We start from the raw sequence: 23,347 nt of genomic DNA, 5'->3' as shown, positions 1-23,347 counted from the left end.
TTGATTTTATCTTTGCTATTAAAATAGCCTCTTATGCTACTCTCCTGATTACAAATATTCAATGGCTCCCCACTGCCTAGCTCATAAAATTTCAAACTCCTCTCAGTACTCCAGGCCTTCAATTTGTCTCAAATTATTTCCATTCATCTGCTCTACACTCCAGCTAAAATGAACCACTCAACATTCTTCTCCAGCACCATTTAAGTCACTCTCCATCCCAGATGTCTCATTTCTATACTATTCCTCTGGTAAGGCCCAACTAAAATGCAACCCTCAGCACTGGGCCGCCAACTTTGGTACTATCAACAAATCTAAAGTATCTTTCCCTCTTTGAACTTTCAGAGGTACTTTGAACCTTTCCCAGTCTAACTTTCTACCCTGCATTATATTTGTGTCAACTTTAATCCCTTCTACTGGACATTGAATTCCTCCAAGTAAGGAAATAGGGCTTATTTTTCATCCTCCATATATAGCACAGTGCTTAGCATACAATAGGTACAGAAGTAGTTGTTGAACTGAATTCAACTGGAAAAAAAATTATGAGTATGGCAAATGAGTAAAAATGGAAAAAAGGCAGAACTGAAGCTTTTATTGGCAGACATTATTTCAGTGGGCCCACAAAAGCATGGAACAGAACCAGTTGCAGGAATCTGAACACACCAAAAGTGCTGGAAAATCAGTTTTACCAGAATTAAACTGAAATTTAAAGAAATCAAAGGAATGAACTTATTTTCTCTTATCAGAAAAATAAGTCAAAACTATCGTAGGATCACTATAATCAATTTAGAGTTGGTAGAGATCTTAAAGGTCATCTAGTCCAACTCTTTTATTTTATAACGTATCAATCAATCAAAAAGCATTGATTAAGTAAACACTTATGTGATAGGCACATTGCTAAATGCTAGTATGGTCTCAGAATGATTAAATGACTTGCGCAAAGTCTCAAGTAAGCGAAACTCAATTTCTCTGTTTCCAAATCCAGCATTGGTTTGTTTGGCTTTTTTGGTTAGCTGCAAACAACTTGATTTTATCAAATGTACCTAACTATACAAAAAAAAAAAAATCACTCTGCATTACAGGAACATATGACTGAATGAAGGACTGCAATCATCTATACGGACAAATGAGGATGAGATAAAATTTTACTTTAACATGCCATCCAATTATACTACTAGGGAAAATAGTTAAAATACCTCACTCTAAAAACTTAATTGAATGAAAAAATTGCATGTTATAGTAATATTGGCAGTATTAAAGGATGTTATGAACCCCACCCTATGTGATCCTGACACATAAAAATCAACGCTGAAAGAACATGTGTCAACTACAATAATGTCTACATTGCAAGGAAGACAGAAAAAGTTTGGATAAGGCATTACCTGCTTTCCTAGAATTTACAGTTTTGTATAACACACATGCCTAAGTAATCATATTATATGATACATAAAAAGAGATGCAAGAGCAATTCTGTGATATTAGAGGAAGGAAATGTAAATATTAATGGGAAACATGGAGAAAGACTTCATAAAGGTGAATTTAAGGTGGGCTTGAAAAGATGCAATTAAGAAATGAGAAGGCACCTCACCTACTTCACTGCAAAGGTGCTGTCCTACGAATCTTAATATAATGCTTGACTTTTTAATTAAGGTATCAGGTTGCTAACCTTTTTTTTCAATTTTTTTTTTATTCCTTCTTGTAAGGGATGGCTCACTGGGAAGAGGCAGGAGAGAGGAATATATTGAGGAATATAGCTGATATAAAATCAAAAGCTATCGATAAAAATTTACTTTAAAAAAATTATAAGTTTTGCAGGTTTAAAAAAGAATAGGTAAAACTCTAAACAGGAAGAGATGGAGGTCATTACAGACTAACAAATGTTGAACAACGGCAGAGAAATGGAAAAGTATGAAGTGTGTGCAGGAGAGAATCACATAGTTTAACCTGGCTACAATCTACAGTATATGAAGGGAAATGTAATATCAATTAAGTTGGGACTTTTTTACTGTTTTAGAATGATAAATTAAGTGTCTTTGAGCCTTACTAGGTGCAAAGCCTATGTGGGTGTGAAGCCTTCAGGGTCCTGAGGGGAGCTGCTAAGACCAGACCCAATAGCATTCGCCTAAGTTCTGGTCGCTCAGATGACATCTGATGACGTCCAAAGGCTGTATAAAAAGAGAGAACAAGGCTATTTGCTGGGGGCTCTCACTCTTGGAGGAGTGTCGATGTGGAGACTCTGGGCAGCTGTAGTTAAGAGCCCTCCAGCTTGTGAACCCAGATGTTGATGCCTTCTTGGTAACTATGAATTGTATTTGGTCTGTTTATAAATTTATGTTTGTAATTTGTTTGTATTTGCTCTGAAGTTCAGGGTGCTGGCTTTTTCCCCTGAACTAAGTGAATGACATTTGTATGCTGGATTGAAATAAGATTGTTAATCCCTCAAGGCTGCTTCCCTTAGGAAAGCAGATCAAAAGAATATGTGCTGGCAGTATCCTTGTTGTTGGGCTTGTGTTGGTCTTTCATCTCCACAGCAGCTGCTAGATGAAATTGTTGAAACAGGAAGTAATGTAATCTGGGACAAGGCCAGACAAGAAGAGTAGTGACAGGTCGAGGAATCAAGCAAAAGATAAGATTCTTTGGGGGGGAGGGGTAGGGAGTAATAAGTAGTTTTAGGCATGCTGACTTTGAGGTTCCAACAGGAAAACAGAGTAGTAGATCATTAGAAACACAAAACTGGGTATATGAGAAGAGGTGAAGCTATACATATATCTTACTACCTCTAAGCAAATATGTGGATATATTTGCTTAGAGGTAGTAAGGATAGAAGAAAACAAGTACAGTGTAACAGAAGGCAAGGTATATAAGAATGTCAATACTACAGAGAGGTAAAAGAAGATGAAGACTAAAAAGGGTAGTAAGGAGTTATGGAGATTTGGTAAGAAGGAGGACATTATGTTTTATACTATGGATAAGTCAAAGAAAATGAAGAATTTAAAAAAAAAGCCATTTGGAAAGAGAGAAAGTACTACTGGCTTTTGAGAGAATGGTTTTAGTAGAGTAATGGTGATAAAAGTGTGAAGGTAACTGAGAGGAAATACAGGCAGCAATTATAGGCTGCTCTTCCTAGAAATACAGCAATGAAGTCAGAATAGAGAAATAGGATGACAACTAGAGAAAGGTATAGCACCATCAAGGGAAGGATTTTTAGAATAGGAGGAACCTGAACATGTCTGTAGGCAATGGGGAAAAAGTCAGCAGTAATGAATACATTTTAAAGTTTCCTCATCTATAGAATGAGTGGGTTGGACCAGGTGATCTCTTAGGATAAAGATCTCTTACGTCTTCCAGCTCTAGACCCTAAAACGAAGGAATGATTAATGGAGCAAGATAAAAGAGGAAATGAAAATATAAGGAATCAAGGGCAGTGGGAGAGTTAGCCTTGTAAAGAAGGAAAGCCACACCATCCTCTGAGATCAAAAGGAAGTTTAATGACAGTTGGTTTAGGTAAACAAAGTCAGGAAGCTCATGGATCTCAGATCAAGTAGTTTAGATATCTCAGTAATGTTGGAGGTTAAGGTTATTGGCTGAGAATCAAGAGAAAAGGTCAGCAAAAGCAAAGTGTTGAGGAAATATTTAGAATAGTTGCTATAGGGAAGTGTGCTGGGGAGTACATATGAGATGAACTGCTATGCATCACTGACTTGTCCAACTGAATGAATGATTATCAAAGCATTAGTTAATTATAATGATTTTAAGTTCCTATTAGAAAGTAAGTTCCTTGAAAATAGTGATTACGTCATTCTTGTATTTGTATCCCTAAAGCCTAGAATGGTACCTGGCATAGCGTAGGCATTTAATAAATATTTGATTGTTGCTTGATTTATTAGGTACTTTTTTCTGTTCAAGGCACATTGTCAAGAGCTGGGAATACAAACACAAAAGTGAGACATTACCTGCTCTCCATGAGCTAACATTCTAAAAGGGAGAGACAACATGCATATAGCTGTGATAGCAAGGGAAGGGAGTATCTGAGAAGTCATAGCAATAACTTTAAGCATAAGTAAAGATTGAATTAGATATGGATATTCCCTGTTCACTTTCCACTCTCTACTTAACATCCACAGTTAAACAGGCTCCAAGATTTGAGATCATCCTGCAACCTCTCTCCTTTCTGGAATGAGTTTGGCATTCCTCTAAGCCATCTATGTGAACCTATCATTTCTGTTGCTTTTTCCTAATGACTTTTAAACTAGAAGTTACTTAATCTCTCTGGGCCTCAGTTTCTTTATCTACAAAATGAGGAACTTCTTTATCTGTAAAAAGTTACAGTTAGACATCATAAATTGGCAGCAGACTTAGTCTGCTTCATGATTTTTGTCAACAGCATTCTGCTGTTCACAAATTAGAATAAAAAAGGAAGGTGAGACCATGAATGCCCAAAACCTTCATTGGAGGAGGGAGCTCAATTAAAAGACCACCTCATTTCTCACCTGGCTACACTATTTTGGGACTTCTTTGATTTTACCATCCCCCACAACTCCCAGTTGAGTCAAGCACCTTCACCCCATTTTCAGCTTCTTTTTGTGTGTTGGCTTCCACCATTAGATTGTAAACTCCTTGAAGGCAAGGTCTGTCTTTTTCTTATTTGCATCTCCAGCACTTAAGAGTGTCTGACACATAGTAGGTGCGCCATGGAAATGGTCTACATGGAAAAAAAACAAGAACATAACAGATGACGGACAAGGAGAATAGAGATGGAAAGAGGGTCTGAAGATCATGATGAAAGTAAAGAAGACACATGGGAAGAGTAAAAAAGGAGTAAGTGGGAAGGCAGGAAATTGCAGTCAGGAAAGAAAGTTGCAGACTTCAAGTTTTAAGCAGTATTGTTTCAAGTGATAGTAAGATAGAAGTTGTGACTACTCTGGAGAATGACTGAAGCAGAATAGTGGTGAAGGTCACAGGAACTGAATACAAGAAACTCTGATTACACAGAGTATTAAAAGAGTGATCAGTTCAGACACTGAAGTCCCTATGATGATGAAAAGGGGGGCAGTATGAACTCAAGGTAGGTGGCTGAATATAGTAGTGAACAAGTTCATTAAAAACCACTTGACGTCTTCATACACAAAATGTCTCTTGGATGAATAACATGTTTTATAATAAAAAAAATTTACATGTAACACCTCATAGTTTACAAAGTACACACACACTTCATAATGAAGACACTCAATGGAAATAAACAAAAAGTCTAAGGTAGAAAAACCGATACATAATAGTATAGAAACTCCTAAGAGTGTATATTGGGTTGTTTTTGTTTTGTTTTGTTTTTGTCTCTGGATCGCATGCCTAAGGACACAGTGCTAAACACATAGTAAATGCTTAAAAGGTATTTAAACAATACTCACTCCAACCACTCCAATTGCTGGAGGACCATGACACCAGGAAGATGATGAAAAAGCCCTAGGTCCTTATTGGATAGTGAAACTGAGAGAGGAGTAATAACCTCCCCTAAGCAGGTTAGGTTAGGTTTTTGTTATTGTTTTGTTTTGTTTTGTAACCATCCTCTAGACCAGATTAGGGGTAGGTAGGGGAAGCAGTAAATAAAGCTCTAGGCCTGCAGTCAGGAAGACCTGGGTTCAAATTTGGCCTCTAGACACTTAACTAGCTGTGAGATCCTAGGCAAGTCACTTCACCCTGTTTGCCTCAGTTTCCTCATCTGTAAAATTAGCTGGAGAAGGAAATGGCAAAACCCTCTAGAATTTTTGCCAAGAAAAACCCAAATGGGGTCACAAAGAGTTGGACATGACTGATTGATTAGATAGGCTCAGGGGACTAAAGGCTCAAGCTGGGGACATCATTTCCTGGCCAGTTGAGTACAACAAGCCAGGAGGAGCTTCAGGCACTGTCACTCGGCTTAGCTGGTGGAAAACCATGAACAACTCAGGCAAGGGAATTGGCTGAGTTCAATCAAGTTAGACTATTCTTAATGCGCATGTATATCCTTGCTGAATATTCTTCTACTGCTATCACTAAGTGAATCTCCTTTATGCTGAAACTGCTGAGTGACCTAAAGGTGTCTCATTCTAATAGAATATCTAACATCAGCTAAATACTAGGAACTGACCTGAGCCAGACCCAGTCCCGAACCCGTCAGTAGGAATGGAACAGAATGATCTGGATGAAGCAGATGTGGCAGAAAGTAAGCTCAGACTCATGCTTCAGGGGGTGCTTCTGGTAATGCTTCTAGAGAAGGCAGTTATTCACAAGAAGCCTCTCCCCATCCCTAGGACATTAGAGAGTGAACTAACTGCCCACAGCCATTAAGCAAGGAGAGACCAAAGTGACTAAGCACAGTGTACTCAAGAACAGTACTTGAAGTCATTCCCCAATTGATAAATGGTCAAAGGATATAAACAGGCAGTTTTCAGAGGAAGAAATTAAAGATATCTATGAAAAAATGCTCTAAATCATTATTGATTAGAGAAATGCAAATCAAAACAACTCTCAGGCACCACATCTCTCCTTTCTGATTGGCTAATGCTGGAGATGTGGGAAAACTGGAACATTTGCATTGTTGGTAGAGTTGCGACTGATCCAACCATTCTGGAAAGCAATTTGGAACTAGGCCCAAAGGGCTATAAAAATGTGCATACCCTTTGACTCAACAATACCACTTCTAGGGCTATATCCCAAAGAGATCATAGACGTGGGAAAGAGACCCGTATGTACAAAAATATTTATAGCAGCTCTTTTTGTTGTGGCAAAGAATTGGAAATCAAGGGGATGCCCATCAATTGGGGAATGGCTAAACAAGTTGTGGTATATGAATGTAATGGACTACTACTGTGCTATAAAAAATGGGGAACAGATAGACTTCATAATAACCTGGAAAGACCTATGTGATCTGATGCTGAGTGAGGGGAACAGAACCAGGAGAACATTATGCATGATTACAGACACACAGTATCTGTGATGACTTTGATAGACTTGGCTCTTCTCAGCAATACAAGGTTCAAAGACAGCTCCAAAAGACGCATGATAGAAAGAGCTATCCACATCCAGAGAAAGAATTATGGATGCAGACTGAGGCAAACTATTTGCTCTCTTTTTTTTCTTCTTTTTAGTTTTGTTTCTTCTTTCTCATGATTCATTCCATTGGACATAATTCTTCTTTACAACTTGACTATTGTGTAAATAAGTTTAATGTGAAGGTACATGTAGAACTTATATCGGATTCCATACTGTCTTAGGGGAGGGGGGCAGGGAGAGAGGGAGAGAAAATTTGGAACTCAAAAACTTGTGGAATTGAGTGTTGTAAACCAAAAATAAAAAATAAATTAAAAATAAAGTACACTCAGTAGGATGAAAAAGTTAAAAAAAAAAGAAAAAGAAAAAAGAAATGAGGAGCAGATGGACTTCATAAGAACCTGGAGAGTCTTATATGATCTGATGATGAGTGAAGGGTGCAGAACCAGGAGAACATTGTACACAACTACAGGCACATTGCTTCTGTGATGACTAACTTTGATAGACTTGGCTCTTCTCAACAAGGCAAGATGCAACTCCAAAAGACTCATGATGGAAAAGGCTATCCACATCCAGAGAAAGAATTACAGAATCTAAATGTAGATAAAAGCAAACTACTTAAACTCTTTCTTTTTTTATTTTGTTACATCTTTCTCATGGTTCATTTCATTTATAATTCTTCTTTACAACTTGATTATTGGGAAAGTAAGTTTAATGTGAAGGTATGTGTAGAACCTGTATCAGATTATACGCTCTCCTGGGGTGCGGAAGGGGGGAATTTGGAACTCAAAAACTTGTGGAACTGAGTGTTGTAAACTAAAAAAATTAATTAAAAAAAAAAGAACAGTGCCTTAAAGATAACTGCAGCAAACTGTCTTTTAGAGCCACCAGCTGCATTGCATTCCAGCATAGTAATTTAAGTATCCTTCAGGTTCCAAGACAGGATTTCTTAGAACTCAGTTTACCTTCAAAGCATCCAGAATGAATTGAATTTGGGGGAATTAAGGATTCTCACACCACCCCCAACCTCAGTAGAAAAGGACAAATGCAGAAGAATGAGGTGTGTCCAGCCAGGGCAAGAACCAGAGGCCTCAGTCTCTGCCATCTTGGTGACTAAAGGTCATCATCTAATCGCCTCGGGGAAAGCCTAAAGAAATAAGGTCTCCTTAGGAATTTAAGGGATTTGGATTTGAGTGTGAATGCAGAATATATTACTTAATTTTGAATGGCTTTTGGAAAACTGAGCAGATATACAAGTCTAGGAATGAGGTTTTGCTGCCTTTTGTATTGCTTTGTGTCTTTCCCAGAGCCCGGTAGCTGTATATTGAGCTGGACATTCCTTGTCTTGATGGCAAGCACAGTGAGTTGAAAATGTCATGAGCTCCTGGGTTCCAAAGTAGGGGCCAAACAGAAAAAAGAGGACCTTCCTATACTAGTAAGGGTGGCCACTGACAGGCAGGGGAACCCAAGCCCTGGCATGATCAGCCAGAATGTTTTGGAGTTGCCTGAGCCTGTGTGAAGCAGATACAAAGATAAAGAATAAAACTCACCTGGTCTTCAAAGAGCTTATCTGTTGTTGTGAAAAAACAGTATAGTTGGAGGTAAACAACATGCACAGCCAAATACAAAACATACACAAACTAATTTGCAACGGGTGGGGGAAGCCAGCCACTAGGGAGTAATCAGAATGGACCTTGTGTAGAATGGGGACCTATAAAGCAGGAGTTCTTAACCTTTTTTTAAATGTCATAGATTCCTTTGTCTCTCAGAATAATTTTTTTAAAATACACAGGATTACAAAGAAAATCAAGTATAATAAAATACAGTTATTAAAACTTTTTTTCAAAAGCAAGTTCATGAACCCTAGGTTAAGAATCTATGCTTGTGTTTGTCCTTCGTTTTCAAAGAGGACCATGATATCAGGGAAATGATGACATAACTGGCAGTTGACTTGGATTTGAGTGAGGCAGCACCGTGCAAGGTCACCAGCCTCACTTTCTCCTCCAGAGCCATCTGGATCCAGTGACCTGATATTCATCGAGATGACTGGAGATGACCCAGGATGCAATGGGAGACCATGGACCTTTTAGGCTCAGGCCCTTTTGTATACTTACTTAGAATGAGGTCATGCCCATTCAGTGAATAGGCCTCTTTAAGAAGTGAGTTAAGGGATGGCCCCTTTAATTAGAAAAAAAATCAAGCTGGAAGGGGAAGACCCTTAGAGTTGCTGTTTCAAAGAGAAACAGTTACCACTGACATTCACTCTAAGCCAAGAGGGCCCAAAATGGATTTTGGGAGGAAGGGAGGAAGGAAGGAAGGAAAGAAAGAAAGGAAAGAACGGAAGAAGAAAGAAAGAAATCTAGCCAGTAAACCCCAAGTCAAGTGGGAAGCTGCTGGCCATCAAAATTTACTTTCCTTTGGGAAGAACGATAAGGAAAGGGGCAGAGGGAGGGGTAGAGGGAGAAGAGAAGCTGAGTTATCCAACTAGCTAGGTCCCTCTCAGGAAGCTCCATCTACTCACTGGTTGTGTTTGCCCTTCGTTTTCAAAGAGGACCATGATATCAGGGAAATGATGACATGACTTGCAGTTGAAAGAATCTCTACTTAGAGAAAGTAGGAAAGAGTCTAAGAAATAGAGAGGAGGAAGAAGGGAATTCCAAATATAGGTGATAGACTAGAGATACATTGTCATGCATGGACAAAAGCAAATAAGTCAGTTTGCCTGAAACATAAGAGTACATAAGGGAGAGTAATGTGAAATTAGTCTGGAACAATAGACTCAATATAGACTGTGAGGGGCTTTAAATGGGGACTTAGTATTTTATCTTAGAGTAGGAAACCAAAGAAGTAACATTTGTCCAATACTTTAAGAATGTCAATTTGGCAGCTATGTGGAGAATGACTGGAAAAGGGAAAGAATGGAGATAAGCCAGGAAAGAGGTAATAAAAGCCAAAACTAGGGTTGTGCCAGTGGGGAGAGGGAGATGGATACAAGAGATGCTGTGGAGATGAAATTTAAAAACTACTTGGCAATTGACTGGATAAGGAGGATTAGGGAGAGTGAAGAGTCAGGGATTACTCTGAGGTTACAAGACTATGGAAGTTTGGAAGAGGGCAAGATCTGAGGGAAAGATAATGAGTGCTGCTTTGAACATACTGAATTCAAAGAACATACAGACATACCTATAAGATATCTAGTTAGAGAATACAACAGGCAGTTGATGTAAGCCTGAAACTCTGGAGACAGCCCCAGTCCTTGTGGAGCCCAATTATGTAGAAAAGGGCATGGGGAAACATAGGCAAAAATTAAAGTCCCTACTGTCAAAGAGATTCCTATTCAAGTAGCAACAGGACCAGCCCAGACCTCCCTTACCAAAGTGTGTAAAGCCCAGACCTAACATCACCTCTGAGGTCAGGAAGTAGGCTAAAAGAATGAGCAAACAAAAGAATTCCACCATAGGTATTATGGTGGCAGAGATGCTCAATTTACAACCCCAAAGAAGAAAATAACTCTAAAATATCTAGAAGCAATGTCTCAGGAAAAACACATCTTGAGCATAAACTCAACTAGATCCCAAGAGTTTTTGTTTCCTGGATTTTTTAAGTTAAAAATGTTTTCATTAAAAAAAAATTAAATATTGAAGGAAACAATTACAAAAGAAATGAGAGCTATGGAAAAAGATAATTGAAAAGGGAATTAATAGCTTGTCACAAGAGGTACAAAACCTTACCCAGCAACAAGTTCCCTGAATACTAGAGTGGACCAAATAGAAGCCAGGCAGTCCTGAGTTCAAATTTGGCCTCAGATACTTCTTGTGTGATCCTGGGCAAATCACTTAACCCAGTCAGTATCAGTTTCCTCCTCTGTAAAATGAGCTAGAAAAGGAAATGGCAAACCATTCCAGTATCTTTGCCAAGATACTTTGCCAGATACTTTGCCAAAGAGTCTGACACGACTGAAATGACTGAACAACAAAACAGAAACCAATGATCCCATAAAACAAGAAAAAGTAGAACAAAGTCAAAAGAATGAAAAAAACAGAAGAAAATGTGAGGTATCGCACAGCAAAAAAAAAGTGCAGAAAACAAACCAAGAAGAAAAAAATGTAATAATCATTAGACAACCTAGACACCATGAACTAAATAAGAACCCATCATATTTCAAGAGTTCTTAAAAAAAAAAACCTGCCCAAATCTTAGAAACAGAGACAAAAAGGAAATAGGAAGAATCCAATCACCTCTCGATGGAAACCCTGAAACAAAAACTCACAAGAACAAAACAGCTAAAATACAGAGCTTCCAGGTTAAAGACAAAATACTCCAAGCAGCCAGAAAGAGTCAAGTTACTGAATAGCCACAGTCAGGATCACCCACAATTTAGCAGCCAATAGGCTTACAACCCCTAACTAGCAAAACTATTGAGTATAATGCCACAGGGAAGACCACACACACACACACACACACACACACACACACACACACACGGAATTAGTCCTAAGCAAAACAAACTCTAAGGACATACAAAAATAGTCATATGTTTTTCTGAAGTGGAAAATGGGAATTTGAGGGAGTGACCATCAACTAGGGAATGGATCAAATAAATTTTGATATATAAATGTAGTATCTCCTGATAGAGAGATGAAAGACTCAAGAGTGCTGAGTAAGACAAATTCTTTATAGACATGGCCAGTGTGGAAATGTGTTTTGATTGACTATACATGATTGTAATGGGTTTTTTTTCTCTGCAGTTCTCAACTAGGGGAGGTGGGTTGGGATGGATGGGAGGAGGAGCTGAATTTTCGCTGATCTCTGACTCCAAACTCAGCTCTCTTTCCTCTGCACCTTAGTTGATGTAGCACAGTTATAAAATGTCTAAAAATGTTCCTCACAAGACCAAAAATTTCATCAATGAGGGCATTTTCTTTGCTGACAATCACAGAATGTGATGGTTCACACTTCAGCAAAAGATCTTATTAATTTTTCCCCCTGAGCAACTCACCACCTAGTAACCAATCTTTAGGTAATAGAGCTCTCCTAAACTAGTCCAATTAGTTGTCGGGTGACAGACTTCTTCACTAGCCCCAAAACTGAAACCTTTCCAGCTTAGTGAAACCTACCTGAGCTTGTACTCCACTGGCATGGCCTTCAAGAACTCGGGGGTCACTTCCACACCATGATGAGGCACTGGAGTAGGAATTTTGTGTACTTAAAATATTATGTAAACATAATTATCTCAAATACTACATAATTAGAATTCATAACCCCTAGCCTATCATTATCTTTGAGCTTTAAAATATATTAAAATGAAGTGCCACCATACAGTTTCCCCAAAGTCCTAAGACTTCTGGAATGCCTTGTATATATGCAATAATAATAATGATGATAAGGATGACACCTAACATTCATGTAGCGCTTTACAAATATTATCTCATTCGATCTCCACAAAAGCCCTGAGAAGTAGGCGCTATTATTATCTCCATTTCACTGATGAAGAAACGGAAGCTAACAAGAGTCTGAGGCCTCAGGTCTTCCTGTTACTAGGCCCAGCGCTCTATCCACTGCACCACTTAGCTGCCTTTGGAGCTTTAGAAAGCAAGTAAGAAAAATTTCAAGTCATTAAAATGTGAATTTTAAAATCTTACCAAAACGAATTTTATATAATTTACATAATTGCATATATGATATATAATTTATATCATTACATATGGTAAATATAATTCTTAAATAATTCTATAACATATAAATTATATCATTTATGTAATTGCAATGTTTGCAATTATATAGTTAACTAAAATTCTAAAAGTACTTTCAGAATGGTTCACAATCAAAATGTGCTAACTAGCAATTATTTTCTAAATACTAGTATATAAGACCATGAAGAAGTCAATAGAAAATAAAAACACATGATTCCTGCCCTCTGGAGGATGATAAACTAAAGTAAACAGCTTAAAGACAAACATATACAATGGCATAAAAATGGAAATGATTTTTAAAAATTTTAGAAGCCAAATTTATAAACCAGCAAATAATTTTATAAGATGCAAAAGGAAGAAATGCTTCTCTCCCCCTTATCATTAAGTTATCAGGGAATCTTAACCTTTTTTATGTCATAGACCCCTCCTGCATTCTAGCGAAGTCTAAGGACCCCATCTTAACATAATGCTTTTAAACATATGAAACCCTTAGGATTACAAAGGAAACCAATTACAATGAAGTAAGAATGTAATTGTTTTCCCATACAAGTTAACAACACTCCTGAAACCTATGCACTCACCTGTCCATAGACCTCAGCCTAAGAACTTCTGGATTAAACAAATATGAAGAATGCAGAGAAACAAGGAAAAGCATATATGAAGAGATGCAGAGGGGAAAAGAAGTACAGTTCAAAGGGTACATAATGTCAGCAACAATATAAATAAAATAACAAAAAGTACAGTGGTCGAGCTCACTTGGTCCATAGGGCAGATATATTAGAAAATGAATGTGATGTTTGTAAAAACTTTAAAAAATGAAATTGTCAACTTGTCCCAGTAAAGAAGTAGAGGATTCTGGGTGTAGGACTGGTGAATACTCTGGTTTTGCTGAACTGTTTCTTTGTTACAAGAGATAGGTTGTGCAATATCAGGAAATAAGTGGTGTGAAAAAAAACAAAAGGCATTAATAAAAAAATTTTTTGATAATCAGTTTTTGGGAAGAATGCATCCTGGAGGAAGGTTGATTTGTATATTCATGCAAAGTGTCATATCCCAAAAAACATATCAATAAATTTTATATTAAAAAATGCCAGTAAAACAAAGATAACCAGAAGATCTCATATCCGAGTATTTCCCTTACTTTTCATTTTCTCACGGGGAAAGAGTAGCACAGGAAGAGCAGGAATGGATGGATTACATTATCTTCCCTGCCCCAACCCACTACTCTTCCAAATGTCCCTACTTCATTGAGGATATTCACCCACATCCTTCCCAGCCTCCAAAGTTCTCAAGCTCTTTGTTACCCCCGAGTCTTTACCCAAAAGATACTTCTCTCTTTTTTTAATTGCCACATCTGGTGGGGGCATTTTTTCAATTCTCATACTTGTGTACATAATCACTAGTGAGACCTCTCTCCCTCTCTCTCTGTAGCATTTGATGCTGGCAGCTAACCCCGTTTTCCTGCATACTTATTTTCTCATCTCTGGACTGCTGAAAATCATTTATAAATATAAAACTCTCATAAAAAAACTTGGAGACTTTTCCACCCTATTTAAAAAATCTTCTAACTGAAGAACTGCAGTTTTGAATCCATTTGTTTAAAATACATATATTTTTTAAATCTAACAGTTCGCGAGAACAATTTCCATCAGGGAAGATGGAAATTTATTAGCCATATTTCAACTAAAACCTTTGCCTAAGTGGTAAACTGGATTAGAAAAGGTTGTCCCGGAGACAAGCTCCAAATAGACTTATGATGAAAGGGAGAGTAGCATATGATTCACATTCCCATCCTCTCATTGGTTGATCACACACTTGGGGCCAAGCCACCCATGATCCCCACTATGGAGACCCCTATTGTAAAGGGTAAGCTGTATTGACTAGTTTTCTCCTAAACCATCTCCTTCATCATTCTTATATCCACTAGTCATCTTCACATGGATTTCCCATAGGCATCTCAAACTCAGCACATCCAAAAACAGAAGTTTCCCCTTAAATCTGGCTTTTCTCCTCCTATCTTCCCTGTTGTCAAAAGTACCAATATTCTTCCAATCACTCAGGTTCACAACCTGGAAATCATCTTTGCCAATCTACTTTCCTTCACCCCAAATATCCAATCAGTTGTCAAGTCTTGTCTTGTCCCTTCTACAATAATTCTCACCCTAGCTTCAAGGCTCAGCTCAAGATCTTTTCTCAATCACCCTGTTAGTACTGCTCTCCCACCACCACCAAATTACACACACACACACACACACACACACACACAAACACACACACACACACACAATTTCTGTATTTACCTATGAGCATGTTGTATCCCCCTAGTACAAGAGTTCTAAACCAGGGCCCATGTGTTTTATTTTGATAACTGTATTTCAATGTAAATGATTTCCTGATGTATTTTTTGTCTGCATTCAAAAACATTCTAAGACAGGGCTGTCCAACCTTAGGTTTTTATTGAAACAATAGACAATATATTTTGATTTGCCATTTTAGTGAGAGCTCTGCAGTAGCTCGGCTTTGTTTACTAAAGCATTTATGTGGTGGCATATTGGACAGGCCAGTCCTTCTAAGAGGTCCAGAGACTGCAGTCTGTCAACATACAAAAAAGGTTAGAATGTAAATGCTCTGAGGTGAGAGACTGCATTTGGCAGTGTCCAACCTATGATGCATGTTTAATAAATACTTCTGGATAGATTTCCTAATCATAACTAACCTGAGCTACAGCAACAGCCTTCTCATTGGCCATCCTGCCCCCAGGCTCTCTCCCCTCTCCACAGGGCTGCCAAGGTGATACTGCTGAGGTCTGTTCATCTCACACCCCTACTTCCAAAATCTTCAGTGGCTCCCTACCTATTTACCTCTAAGATAAGATACAAAGTCCTCATCCTGGCACTTAAAAGCCATCCTAATATAGCATGCACCTATTTTTCCCAAATTAGTGTGCTGGAGTGCAAAGAGCACCCAGGGGCCCTGGCATCAGAGGACTCAAATTCAAGTCCTGGCCCTGCCAGCTACTAGCTGTGCGGCCTTGGGCAAGTCTCTCACATATCTCCTCAGCCTCAGATGCCTGTATATAAAATAAAGGGTTTGAACTAAATGACACTTGAGGTTTTCCCCCACCTCTAAATGTATGATCCCATGATTCTTCACACAATACAATTCCTCTAAAGTAACTAACCAGCTGTTCCCTGAGCTGGACATGCCATGTCCCTGTCTGTGCCCCATCTAAGCCTGACATGTCCTCTTTTCTCACCTCTAAGTTCTAGAATCTCTAGCTTTCTTCTAGGTATAGCCAAGTGCCATCTCCAGTCTTTCTTGATTTCTCACACACCCCCACACACCCTGTCCCAGTTGTTGTTTCTTTTTGCTTCCTAAAATTACTTTGTATTTACTTCACTAGGTACATACTGTATCTCTCTGTGAAATGTAAGCTCCTTAAGCAAGAGCCATATTTCACTGTTTGTTCTTGCTTCCCCAGCCCCTAACTTGGTGCCTTGTACAAAGTCTTCACTTAATAAACGTTTAATTGAATTGCTTAACTTAAAAAGACAGACCAGAGAACTTTTGCAAAGTCGGAGCTAGAAACACTGACCCCAGTAGAAATTTACTAAGTCAGAACTGTAATCAGATAAATAAGTCACTATTAAGGAGGGAAGGAAAAAATCTCAAATCTCCTACTTTTCAAGACCATCAATTTACTGGGTCTTTAAGGCACAGACACAAGCCACATAAAAAGTAAAAGCAACCCAACCGTACTCCCATTCCGCCTATTTTATCTTGCCCTAAATTCCCATACCAGAAATTTTCCACCTATCTTTCCAACCTTATCAGACATTACTCCCTTTGCTACATTTGGTTTTAAGTGTCGAACTAGAATTCTTGCTATTTTCACGCTTCCATCTACATCTTGGTGCCTTGCACTGCATAACAACAATGTTGCTAGCAACTGCTGTGGAGGTGAAAGACCAACAACAACAATCTTACTTTAATTAAACATACATATATCGTTCACTTAGTTCAGGGGGGAAAGTTGGCACCCTGAACTTCAGGGAAAACATAAACAGAAATTACAAGCAGAAATTATATAAACAGAGCAAATAACACACAGAAATCAACAGACAGACCTCTAGCTGTCTGACCAGGACATTATAGTTACCAGAGAGAGGCACCAACATCTGGGTTTTCAAAGGGGTAACTGCCAATCTCAGAGCTCATATAACCTGTTCAGGGCCCTGAGAGCTCAGCACCTACTTAGCAAAAGGGGTGTGGGAAAGACCTTTAATCACTAGCACCACATCATATACATAGTTTCCAATCAATTGACTCTTGATTCAAACAAAGGCAAGACTCAAAGACAGGGCTGAGAAGCACACCAAAACAAAAGACCCCACTTTGCTTGCCATTACATTTGAAAGGCAAGACTCATCAAAGGTACTTCACCACCTTAGTGTTGAGAAGCACTCCTAGACAAAAAAAACAAAGGCAAAAAGTCTCACCCTGCTTGGCATTACACACTGACACATCCTCCAAGCTTACAGTACTTATTTCTTCCTCATCTGACTCTTACAAACCCCATGTCCTTTAAAACTGACTTCAAGTGCCCTGTTCCATATGAAATTCACCCAGCTACCAGTGCCTTCCCCCCCAAAAATAATACTCACATTTATTCTGTACATACTTATAAATACAAAAGGTAGTTTGGACTACGGAAGAAGGCTGGCATCAGATCAGAGTGGGACCCTAAGCAAGTTATTCAATCTCTCAGTGCCACTGGTAACTCTCTCTAGGAATATAAGTTGCAGAGAAGGTACCTGATCTGAAAGAGTAGAGAAGTTTCTCACCAGGAGTCCCTTACACTCAAATGTATATGTATGTACATGTGTCCCTCCTCCTTCCCAAGAATCTAAATTCTATGAGGTTAGGGCCTATTTCATTTTTCTCTCCGTATCCCCAGGGCCTCGGCATAGTGCCTGGTACAAACCAAGTATTTAGTAAATGCTGCTGTATTGACTGAAACCATTTCAAGTCCATCCCACACAACTCTATCATCTCCGACCTTGTCCTCAAAGTTCTATAGACTAGAACTGGAGTTAGCCAAATTCCCAAATTTATACCTTACCAACTCCAACCACCTTCCAAACCTCCTATTTACCCAAACCTAACCTGCACAGGCTACCCTCCCCCCAAACAACAGCAGTAGGTTCAAATCCCCACCTCCTAATCTATTTTCCTTCCCTCGAGCCTAGTTTACTGTTCCAGCAGTCTATCACTGCAGTCCCTGCTTGCTCTCATAGACACTCTCACATACTTTGACATCCACACACACCCACGATTATCATCATCATCATTTATAGCATTTACACAGTACTTTAACGTTGGCAAAATATTTTACAAATATTATCTATATCATCTCATTTGATCCTCATTACCCCCTATTATTATCCTCATTTTACAGATGAGGAAACTGGGGCAAAGAGAGGATCACATGGTTATCTTATTAAGTATCTGAGGCAGGATTTGAACTAAATTCTTGAGTCTATCCACACTGCTGCACCTAAACTGCTCAGTCACACATTCACACTCATTCAACCATTCCCACTCACAGGGACACACACACACACTGATGCACTGGAATTCACACACTGGCAAGGACACACTTTCACACATCCAAAATCAAACACTCAGAATGACGGTCACACACTGAAATTCATGTACTGCAACTAACACACTCACAAGGACACACACCCCTACACACTCACATTCACAAACCACTGACACGCTGACATCCACTCACACCCCCATTCACAATCGCACACTCGTACACTCACACGGGGGCATCCACATTCATATACTCACTCCCAGGGACACACACATTCACACGGGGCAGCCATACACATACTCTCCTAGGGGCACACATTTACAATCACAGACTCGCACTGACACACCCATCCACACTCCCCGGGTCACACCCATTCAGTCACACGCTCAGATTGACACAATCTACACGCATACACTCCGGCTCCCGGGGTCACACCCATTCACAGTCAGGCACACGCTCAGACTGACACACTCGCACTCGGCCGTCTCCTCCAGCGCCGCCCCCCGCCCGCCGGCCTCTCTCCTCCCGGCCCTCCCCCGTCTCCCCTTCACCCCCGCCTCCCGCCGGCCCAGCCGAGCCCAGAAGCCGCTGCCGCCTCCTCCACGCCGAGCTCAGGCCCGAGCCCGGCCCGGGTCTCCTGCGCTCCTCACCGTGGCGTCCCCGGAGCCTGAGAGCCGGCCCTCGGCCCCGCATCCGACCCCGGCCGCTTGCTCATCCCCGGCAGCCACCGGGTCGGCGTCCAGGCCCCCCAGGGGCTCGGCCAGAAGCCCCGGCGGCACCTCGGGTGCTCCCTGCTCCATGGCGACGGGCTCAGCTCGCCCAGTGCGCCTGCGCAGCCGTCCGCCCCGCCTCCGCCTCGAAGCCCCTCGGTCGGCGGTCACCTGGGGGCGGGGGAGGAGGTTGGAGGAGGAGGCCGGCCAAGGGCGGGGCTGGGGCTGGAGGGGTAAAAGGGCGGGGGAGAGGGGGTGGGGGAAGGAGAAGGCTGACCAAGGGCGGGGCGGGGCGGGGGAGGGGAGAGGAGGAGGAGGAGGCCGACCAAGGGAGGGGCAGGGGCTGGAGTGGGTAGGAGAGGGGACCAAAAGTCAGGCAATGAGCTTTTATTAAGCAAGTCCCTACTTTGTGTAAAACCCGGGGTGCTAAGAAAGATAAAAGCTAGCCCTGCTCTCCAGGACCTCCTGGTCTAAAGGGTCGGGGAGACCGCATGCAAACATGTGCAAACATGTGCAAACAAGGTATTGAGGATCCGCAGAGGGGATCGTGAAGGGGGCTCAGGAAAGGCTTCCTGTAGAAGGTGGGATTTGGGGGGGAGGTCTGAAGGAAGCCAGGGAAACCAGGAGGGAGAAGGGGGAGCCAGAGAATATGCCCTGAGCCCAGAGAGGAGACCGGGGTCACTGGATCACAGATTATGGGGGAAGAGAAAGAGTAAGAAGGGGTCAGGTTTATGGAGGACCCCTATAAAAACCAAACAGAGGATTTTCTGTTTGATCCTGGAAACCCCAGGGAAGCCGCTGGAGCGGATTAGATGTCAGAGCTGGGCGATGCCTTATTGATGACCATGTAGGCCAGTGCTTTCATGGACTGGAAGTAGCACAGGGTGCGGAATTAGAGGATGATGGTACCTCTCAAGAAAAAGTGAAAACAGCAGTTACATATAAAAATGCTCTGAATTATTATTGATCAGAAGAAATGCAAATTAAAACAACTCTGAGGTTCCACCTCATGCCTATCACAGTGACTAACATGACAGAAAAGGAAAATGACAAATGCTGGAGGGGATGGGGAAAAATTGAGATTAATGCATTGTTGATGGAGTTGTGAATTGGTCCAACCGTTCTGGAGAACAATTTAGAACTATAGTCCAAAGCCTACAAAATTGCTTATGACCCAGCAATACCACCACTAGGTCTGTTTCCTAAGGTGATCAGAGAAAGAGGAAAAGAACCTATATGTTTTAAAATATTTATAGCAGCTCTATTTGTGGTGGCAAAGAACTGGAAATTGAGGAGATGCCCATTAATTGGGGAAATTAATTGGTATATGATTGTGATAGAATACTATTGTGCTATAAGAAATAGCAAGCAAGGTGATTTCAGAAAAACCTAGAAAGACTTAAATGAACTGATGCAAAGTGAAATGAGCAGAACCAGGAGAATGTTGTGCAAAGGAACAGCAATATTGTTCCATGAAGAGCTGTGATGATTTAGCTATTCTCAGCAATACAATGATCCAAAACGATCCCAGAGGATTCGTGATGAAGCATGTTATCTGCCTCCAGAGGAAGAACTGATACTATCTGAATACAGACTGAAGTATGCTAGTTTTCTCTTTCTTTTCAAGTCCTCTTGTACAAAATGACTAATATGGAAATGCTTTACATGATGGCATACAACACATATACATTTATATACATACATTACACACATACAAAACCTATATTGGATTGTTTATTGACTCAGGAAAGGGAGTGGTAAGGAAGGGAGAAATACAAATTTGGAACTAAAACTTTAAAAAATGTTTAAAAATTGTTTTAACATGTAATTGGGGGAAAATAAAATATTACATTAAAAGTTATAAACCACACTTAAAATTGCATGCTGATAAAAAAAGAAAGGATGAGCTGGTTGATTTTAGAAAAACATAGAAATACTTGCATGAAATGATGAAGAGTGAAATGAGAAGAACCAAGAGAACATTATATATAATAACTGCAGTATTGTTCAAAGAACAACTGGGAATGACTAAGTTATCCTAAGTATTATAAATACTCAAATCAATTCCAAAGGACCTATCTTCAGAAAAATAACTGATAAATAGAAGTATGCATGGTATAGTTTTACACACACACACACATCACATATCTGTGTCAAATATCTGTGTCTACTGGGGGATGGGGAAGGAAGGAGGAAGATAGTTCAGAACTTAAAATGTAACAAAAAAAAAACTTTAAAATATATCCATAAAGTTCTACAGGGCATCTTTAGGACTCTGATTATTCATTTGTTTATGTAGTTTTAATAGTCATTCCAAAGAGTAAATAATAAATATTATTAAACACTTGCTATGAGCCAGGCAGAGTGCTAAAAGCTTGGGATACAAATAAGAAAAAAAGACAATCCTTGTTCTCAAGTAGCTTACAATGGAATGTGGAAAGAATCCACAAAGGGAAATGGAAAAAGGAGGGGGCTGCTGCAAAAGAGGGTACCCAGGGTTGTTTTGTTTTTGTTTTTACTGGAAATTACTTACCTTTGTGAAGGTTGCCCTGCCTTACTAAATGAGCTAATTACAGAAATCCAGACAAGGGAAGTGATGGGGAAGAGGTGGTATGTAGTATTGATTACATGTACTGTATTTCACCACATAATTGTCGCAGATTTCATGCCAAATTTTTTTGCAAAAAAGTGGGAGGCAACCATTATGTGAACTTTTTAAAAAATTTTAAATAGTGCCAGTATTACTTAAAAATAATTTATTACTAAATTGTATGGCTGGCAGACAAACTGTACAGTTTAGCTAGTGCGGGAAGATGCAAGTCTTAGAATATCACATCATTTATCATGGCAGCCCAGCCGGCCTGCCTGCCTGCCACCCTTGCACCTACAGCTCTTCATTGGATTGAGTGACAGTATTGTTAGTTCTGCAGCACTCTAAACAAATCGCGCAAGTCGGCTTTCCTAAACATACCGACGATGTGCATGAACTGAGAATTCTAGCACTTCGAGAGATAAATGCATAGCCATATGCCACTGGTGAATACATTGCTGCTCTGTTTACCTTTTAAGCAGTGTGACAAACAGAATTATACCACATGATGGTTATGGAATGAAAGGTTACAAACCAAATTTTGAACTGAAAAAATACAGGGTGCAATAATTATGTGGTTAAATTATGTAATTACATTATGCAATCATATTTTTAAAAACTTTTTGTATCTTCTACCTTAATACCTATTCCTTTGTTTTTAAATGTCAGAGCTATACTATCTCCTTTCCCTCCCTACCACCACCCCCAAAAAAAAACCAGAAGTGAATAAAGGCTTTTTCAGTCTTCCTGTGAATTCAGTAAGATTGGTGCCAGTACTTGGGGAAAGAGAGGAGCTTTATTTATATATATTGGCAGAAGTCTAGTGCAAATGAAGTCGTTAAACTGTCCATATCCTTTGATCCAGTGATACCACTAGTAGGTCTATCTCTTTCAAAGAGATCTTCTTTCTTTACAGGAAAGATTTCCTCTTTTTTTTTTTAGAGGAAAAAGACCTAATGGAACAACAACAATAAAAATCTACAGTAGCTCTTTTTGTTGTAGCAACGAAATGAAAGCAGAGTCGATGCCCATCATTTGGGAAATGGTTGAACAAATCATGACATAAGAATGTAATTGAATATTGTGCCAAGAGAAATGATGAAAGGGAAAGTTTCAGAAAACCTAGGAAAATTTGCAGGAACTGCATATTCAAATGAACAGAATGAAGAGAATATTTTATATAGTGACAACAGTGTAAATAAAAAGAGCTTTGAAATCAATGATCAATGGAGTGATTAACCATGACTCCACAGGTATGATGACAAAGCTTGCTACCAACCACTTATGGGGTGGTGAGGAATTCAAGTGCAGAAGGAGACAACTTTGGACATGGTGTATGGGTGGATTTGTTTTACTTGGCTGTGTTGATTTGTTACAGGTGTTTGGTTGTGTTGTTTGTTTTTCAAGTTAGAGGTAAGGATGGGAGAGGGAAGCTAATAATAATGTTGCCAAGAAAAGAGAAAAAAAAGGTTAGTGAAGAATTTCAAAGAAAATGAACAAAGGAGAACAAAAGGAAGTTCAGAAGGGCAATTATCCTTTTTAGTTTTATTTTGTATACAGAAATGTTTTTGGTTTTGCTGTATGTTAAGGACAGACTACGAATATTTTAAATATTGTCTACTAAAAGCCTAGAGTATGTTGCACTCTGCATTGGTAGAGGTAGGATTCATCGAATAATTGTTCCCTTTGATCTTTCATCCATGTTTGCATGATGTTCATCTCATGTATT

The 23,347-nt window shown here is 39.7% G+C and overlaps 1 protein-coding gene across 2 annotated transcripts in view; it reads right to left on the bottom strand.

Moving 5' to 3' along the window:
• The window catches only part of SNX4 (sorting nexin 4), a 96,943-nt gene extending 77,748 nt beyond the window's left edge, over positions 1-19,195 (bottom strand). Inside the window, exon 1 of one of the 2 annotated variants that reach the window (XM_036746028.1) lies at positions 18,969-19,195. In XM_036746028.1, the coding sequence (XP_036601923.1) occupies positions 18,969-19,118 (150 nt within the window). In that variant the 5' untranslated portion in view covers positions 19,119-19,195. Of the gene's footprint in view, positions 1-12,140; positions 12,203-18,968 lie in introns of those variants that run through there. The other variant, XM_036746029.1, reaches the window with a different exon arrangement.
• Positions 19,196-23,347: the final 4,152 nt, after the last annotated feature.

This window comes from Trichosurus vulpecula, chromosome 2, assembly GCF_011100635.1.
Source record: "Trichosurus vulpecula isolate mTriVul1 chromosome 2, mTriVul1.pri, whole genome shotgun sequence".
Classification (NCBI taxonomy): Eukaryota; Metazoa; Chordata; class Mammalia; order Diprotodontia; family Phalangeridae; genus Trichosurus; species Trichosurus vulpecula.
This window is presented reverse-complemented; position numbering and strand designations above follow the sequence as displayed.